Below are 6,701 nucleotides of genomic sequence, written 5' to 3'. Positions count from 1 at the left end.
GCAAAGATCATGCCACTGCGCTCCAGCCTTGACGACAGAGTGAGACTCCGTCTCAAAAAAACAAATTAACATTTCTAGCTTAACCTGACAAATACATATAGTTAGAAAGGGTAGAAAGGAGAATTTACTAGAAAATTCAAGAAATGACCCAGACTGAATTAGCACAGCATAAGACTAGGATGGAGCTCAGAATTCCTGGGGTTATACCTTACATTTTGGTACAAGGTGGAATCTGGGAGAGAGGGACATTTCCATAATAGTTCCATAATTATTTTATGATACAATTTATACAGGTGCTAATAATGTTGGAAGTCATATGGCAGAATCCTAGTTCAATTACTAAAATTATTTTTGCTCATGAGTTTCTAAATGTGATTAACCTTTAAATCAGTAGACCTTACAATTGAATTCATAGACATAGAGAGTAGAACGATGGTTACCAAAGGCTGGGAAGAATAGTGGCAGGGGTGGGGGGAAATTGGGAGGATGGTTAATAGGTATAAAAAAAAAGTTAGAAAACTATTTGATAGCACAACAAGGTGACTCTAGTCAATAATAATTTAGCTGGGGCCAGGTGTGGTGGCTCATGCCTATAATTCCAACACTTTGGGAGGCTGAGGCGCATGGGTCACTTGAGGTCAGGAGTTCGAAAACAGCCTGGCCAACATGGTGAAACCCCATCTGTACTAAAAATACATAAATTAGCCGGGAGTGGTGGCAAACGCCTGTAGTCCCAGCGACTCGGAAGGCTGAGGCAGGAGAATCGCTTAAACTCGGGAGGCAGAGGTTGTAGTGAGCCAAGATTGCACCATGGCATTCCAGCCTGGGCAACTCTGTCACCAAAAAAAAAAAAAAAAAGAATGAATAAGACCTACTATTTGATAGCACAACAGGGTGACTATAATCAATAATAATTTAATTGGGGCCAGGTGCGGTGGCTCATGCCTGTAATTCCAGCACTCTGGGAGGCTGAAGTGAGTGGATCACTTGAGGTCAAGAGGTCAAGACCAGTCTGGCCAACATGGTGAAACCCCATCTCTATTAAAAATACATAAGTTAGCCATGTGGCAGTGCACACCCGAGGCAGGATAATTGCTTGAACCCAACAGGCGGAGGTTGCAGTGAGCCAAGACCACGCCACTGCACTCCAGCCTGGATGACAGAACAAGACTCCATCTCAAAAAAAAATAATAATAATCGTAATTTAATTGTGCACTTTAAAATAACCAAAAGAGAGGCCCGGTACAGTGGCTCATGCCTGTAATCCCAGCACTTAGGGAGACCGAGGCAGGCACATCACGAGGTCAGGAGATCAAGACCAGCCTAGGCAGCATGGTGAAACCCATCTCTACTAAAAACACAAAAAAATTAGCCAGGTGTGGTGGTGGGTGCCTGTAGTCCCAGCTACTTGGGAGACTGAGGCAGGAGAATAGCTTGAACCTGGGAGGCAGAGGTTGCAGTGAGCCAAGATCGTGCCACTGCACTCCAGCCTGCACGGCAGACTGAGACTCTGTCTCGAAAATAAATAAATAAATAATCAAATAAATTTTTAAAATAAAATAACCAAAAGAGTATAACTGGATTGTCTGTAACACCAAGGATAAAAGCTTGAGGGGATGGATACCTCATTCTCGATGATGTCATTATTTCACACTGCATGCCTGAATCAAAATGTCTCATGTACCCCATAAATATATACGCATACTATGCACAAACAATTTTTTTAATTTACAAAAAAATCAGTAGACCTTGAGTAAAGTGGATTATTCTCCATGGTGGTGGGCCTCATCCAATCAGTTGAAGACCGTAAGAGAAAAAGCCTCGGAGGTCTGCTAAAGAAGAAAGAATTCTGCCTACAATCTGCCCTCAGACTCAAGACTAAGACATCAACTCTTTCCTGGGTCTCCAGCCTGCTGGCCTGCTCTGAAGATTTAGGACTTGTTACTCCTCCCAATAGTGTCAGTCAATTTCTTAAATAAATCTCTGTTCTCACTCTTTCTCTCTCTTTTGCATACGTATAATGTAAATCTCTTCTTGTGTGTGTGTATGCGTGTGTATACAGCATATGCATGTATGTGTATGTACGTATATATGTATTTGTGTACAACCTATTAGTTCTGTTTCTCTGGAGAACCTTGAATAATTCAGATTTTGGTGCAGAATGGGATTAACATTCCAAAGTGATTGTTATACAACGAACATGAAACACCTTTTCTGACAATTTGTAAATGTCACCAATTTTAAACTTACACAACTGAAAAGCCATTTCCTTCCATGTCTTTACCCTGCACATTCTCATGCCACAAACAGCCTCCTTCCCCTGTCCTAGAAGTGACTCTTGATCTCCCCAAACTCCCACTGCCTTCTCTTCCGGCCACTCGCCTTCCAGACCTACTGCAGCTGTGTCTGAGTGTGGGTTGAGGGCACGGGTTTCCTTCTAGCACCATCCCTCCAGCCGACCTGCCTTCCCACTTTCCCCTTGGGGTTACTCTCTCTTTCCAACAGCGTCAGGCAGGTGTACCCAGCCACGGGAAGGAGGGAAGGAACAGGAGCAGAAGCAGCTCCAGGCGCACGGTTCCTGTTCCGTCCTGGCTGTCTGACCCCAAGCAGGTCGCTTGGTCTTTGGAGTCTTTGTTTTCACTGTAAACTAAGGATTTTAGATTCAGATTCCTGAAGGTCTTATTTCGGGTGAGGGCAGAGGCTCCCTGAATGCTCGTGGAAGTGTATGAGCTGAGTGAGTTGACAGCCTTGGGCACCCTTTCCTGCCATATGCCAGGGAATCCCAGCTGCATCTATCCCTTCTCCCAGCCAGGTGTGAGGAAGGTGTCCTGTTCCTCATCTTCTTCCAGTCCCCTCCCAGCACCCATCCCTTGCTTTCCACACTCACCATCTTGGGTCTCCTGAGGGACAGCAGGACCCAGAAACAGCAGCAGAGACAGCAGGACAGGCACCATTCTTACCATCGTGTCTGCTTGGAGGGTTCTGGGCAGGAGGCACAGGTATTATCCTGGGTCCTGGGGCCCTGCCCAGGGGAGGTGAATCTACAGGCCAATGGGAGTGCCAGGACGGGCTCCTCCCCTAATAGAGAGAAAAAAAAAAAAAAAAAAAAAAACATGATACATAAGCTAGGCTGGGCAGAGGTTGTGATGAATGAGTCTACAGACATGTTATACAAATTCAGAGCTGAGACAGTTGATCTCTGGACTGAGGCTTTGTGTGTGCCTGGGGCGGAAGAATGCAAGTGGGTGGGAGGTATGTGTGATGGGTGGCAGGTGTCTGGGATGTGTCACCCTTCCAGTCTATTATGACACCCTCTGGAATCACTTGGGTGTTGTCAAACCAGACTTCATCCCTGCCTTCTGGAAAAACTCTCAACATGTCCAGGATACGGACCTGGTTAGTCCCCAGCTGGGGCGGGACCCTCACTCTCCCTCACCCGATCCTGCCAGAGCTGTATGGAGGACGTTCCCATTCCCATCTCTCCCTCCTTCCTTTCGGTGCCTGTGGAACCCCAGCCTTCCATGATCAAAGGAGAAATAGCCGCATCCTCCTTTTGCAGCCTCCCTGGCAATAGAACGAGCAGGTGTGCACGGGGTTTATGCTCAGCAAGTCGAAGCTACTACCATGGACATCAGGTCAAGTGTCTGGGAAACAAAGAGGCGGGTGCAGTGGACAATGCCTTCTGGTGGTCTTGACAGTGGTCGCAACTGCCTGCTCCTGGGGGCAGTGGGGCTGCAGTAGCTATGGGGGCATCTGGGTTCCAGTTCCAGGTGGTGTCTTCGGTCCGCACTGGGCCTCTAATGTCCCCTGCTGGCTGCTGTCGTGTGTTTACAGGGCTGGGTCCCGCTGTGATTTTGACTGGTCTGCTTCTGCAAATCGCGAGCCTAGATTCCCAGTCTTACTAGGGAAGCAAGGGCTGGAGGCAGCATGGGGTCTCAGCCCCAGAAGCCATCCTTTCTGCCTGACATGAGACAGATAAACCTCAGAAATCACCTTCACCAAGCTGGACGCAGTGGCTCACACCTGTAAGCCCAGTACTTTGGGAGTCCAAGGCAGGAGGATTGCTTGAGGCCAGGAGTTCAAGACCAGCCTGGGCAACAAAAGGAGACCCAGTCTTTACAAAAAAAAAAAAATTGTTTTAATTAGCCAGGCATGGTGGTGCACACCTGTAGTCCCAGCTACATAAGAGACTGGGGCAGGAAGATCGCTTGAACCCAGGAGGTCAAGGCTGTGATGTGTTGGATTGCACCACTGCACTCCAGCCTGGGCAACAGATCCAGACCCTATCTCTAAACAAGAAACAAAGAAATTACCCTCAATGGCATCATCAAGGCTGGGGGAGCAGTGCATGAAGACAGACAGTGGTGGATTTGGAGACAAAAGTCTGGAATGCCTGCCCTCAGCTGACTGACACCCCAAAACTGCCTCTCCTTGAAAACTTTCCTACTGTCTAAACTGTAGAGCCTTACAAGCAGTAACCTTCTTGCCTAGCACAACAGAGATGGTATTTTTTGTCATTTGATTTTCTCATTGGCTCTCCTCCCAAGAACTGGATTCATCTGAAACTCTTGGTTTTCCCTGGAGGCCATGGTTCCTGACACTCTGACCTAGGTAATCCCAAGCATGGCCTGGCCCCCTGTCCCTTGAGGTTGTTCAGGCGTCCCCTGCTGTATATACATGATATACATAGGTGTGGCCATGGCCCCTCTGGCTGTGAGGTGCCAGAACTCTGGGAGTGAGTTTCCTCAACTGAGTCACCAACCGCCATGCACAGGTTTCAACCCCAAAGGACACAGCAGAACTCTCACCTTGACCTTCTCATGAAGCCTCACCTGCCTATGCCCCTGCTTTTTCTTCCTGTGGGACAAGAGCTTCCTTTACATCCAAAGCTCAGCCATTCGTTCTGTATTACTCCAAAATCCATCTTTCAAGCCAGGTTCCTGAAGAAAATCATTTTCAGTTTTCAGAATTCTGAGCCAACCATCTCGTCTTTCTTGAAAGCCCAAATTTGAAGGCTATAACTTTTTTTTTTTTTTTTTTGAGAGGGAGTATCACTCTGCCGCCTAAGCTGGAGTGCAGTGGCACGATGTCAGCCGACTGCAACCTCTGCCTCCTGGGTTCAAGCGATTCTCCTGCCTCAACCTCCCGATTCACTGAGATTACAGGCGCCCACCACCACGCCTGGCTAATGTTTTATGTTTTAGTAGAGATGAGGTTTCACCATGTTGGTCAGGCTGGTCTTGAACTCCTGACCTCAAATGATCCACCCGCCTCTGCCTCCCAAAGGGCTGGGGTTACAGGCATGAGCCACCGCACCTGGCGTTACCTTTTTTTTTTTTCTTTTTTTCTTTTTTTTTTCTCTGATGCTTTGACTTCCATTTGAAAATTAAACTCAATGCTGGGCTCAGTGGCTCATGCCTGTAATCCCAGCACTTTGGGAGGCTGAGGCGGGCGGATCACAACGTCAGGAGTTCAAGACCAGCCTGGCCAACATAGTGAAACCCCGTCTCTACTAAAAATACAAAAATTAGCTGGGCATGGTGGCAAGTGCCTGTAATCCCAGCTACTTGGGAGGCTGAGGTGGAGAATTGCTCGAACTGGGACCCAGGAGGCGGAGGTTGCAGTGAGCTGAGATTGCACCACTGTGCTCCAGCCTGGGCTACAGAGCAAGATTCCATCTCAAAAAAAAAAAAAGAAAGAAAGAAAATTAAACTCGAAAAGTGACTCCTTTAGCCTATATGTAATTCACATTCCCTTCTTCTGGGGTAAAAAGCTCTATCCGAATATAGAGGGCCCCAGGGAAGAAAACAAACTGTCAAGAGAAGGAAATACAGAATCAATATTTTGATATATATGATGACAGCTTGGATAAATAAAATATAAAAGATAAACATTCCACATCAATGAGGAAATCAAAATCCATGTGAGCTGGGCAAGGCTAGCGAAGATTTGAATATGAGATCTGGCCTCATCTGTGACCAGAGAGAGGGATGGGGGTGGACAAGGTAGAGGAAACCCAGTCCAGGCCAGGTGTGGGAGAGGAGGAGAGGGGCTCAGAGCCATGAAGCAGTTGGAGAAAACGTCTTGCAAGAAGTCAGAGTTCAGAGGCAATGGGAAGGCCTAAGGCAGTTTGTCCAGAATATGTCGAAAGATTGTTCCTAACCAGGTGGGCATGGGACAGCTGAGAGGAGGAGGTCACAAAGGCCCAACAAGAGAGGCGACCTGGGAGTGAGGCTGTGCCAGGGGCATCAGCTCGGTACACCAGGGATGATAAAGGGGTCCAGGGAACCACAGGTGGGTCCTTCCACGGTCATTTCCTGTTTCCCCAACAGAGGACGACCCACAGGTTCTCCTACAGCAAAGACCAACTTCAAGTGCAATTGGAGGAAGCTCCAACCCAAAGAGTCCCATTACCATAAATTATCTCCTTCTTTAATAATGTCCCAGTCACTTTATTTTATTTTATTGAGACAGAGTCTTGCTCTGTCACCCAGACTGGAGTACAATGGCACAATCTCGGCTCACTACAACCTCTGCCTCCCAGGTTCAAGTGATTCTCCTGCCTCAGCTTCCCGAGGGCTAGGATTACAGGCACGTGCCACCACGCCCAGCTAATTCTTGTATTTTTTCAGTAGAGATGAGGTTTCATCATGTTGCCCAGGTTGGTCTCGAACACCTGACCTCAAGTGATCCAACCGGCT

General features: G+C 47.6%; 1 protein-coding gene across 1 annotated transcript in view; it reads right to left on the bottom strand.

Annotated features, from left to right (window-relative positions):
* Nucleotides 1-3,096, bottom strand: part of LOC105543703 (zinc-alpha-2-glycoprotein) — a 16,817-nt gene extending 13,721 nt beyond the window's left edge. Inside the window, exon 1 of the mRNA XM_011985735.1 lies at nt 2,888-3,096. Within this exon, the coding sequence (XP_011841125.1) occupies nt 2,888-2,963 (76 nt within the window). The 5' untranslated portion in view covers nt 2,964-3,096. The remainder of the gene's footprint in view (nt 1-2,887) is intronic.
* Nucleotides 3,097-6,701: the final 3,605 nt, after the last annotated feature.

The sequence above is a fragment of the Mandrillus leucophaeus genome, unplaced genomic scaffold, assembly GCF_000951045.1.
Source record: "Mandrillus leucophaeus isolate KB7577 unplaced genomic scaffold, Mleu.le_1.0 Scaffold29, whole genome shotgun sequence".
Lineage (NCBI taxonomy): Eukaryota > Metazoa > Chordata > Mammalia > Primates > Cercopithecidae > Mandrillus > Mandrillus leucophaeus.
This window is presented reverse-complemented; position numbering and strand designations above follow the sequence as displayed.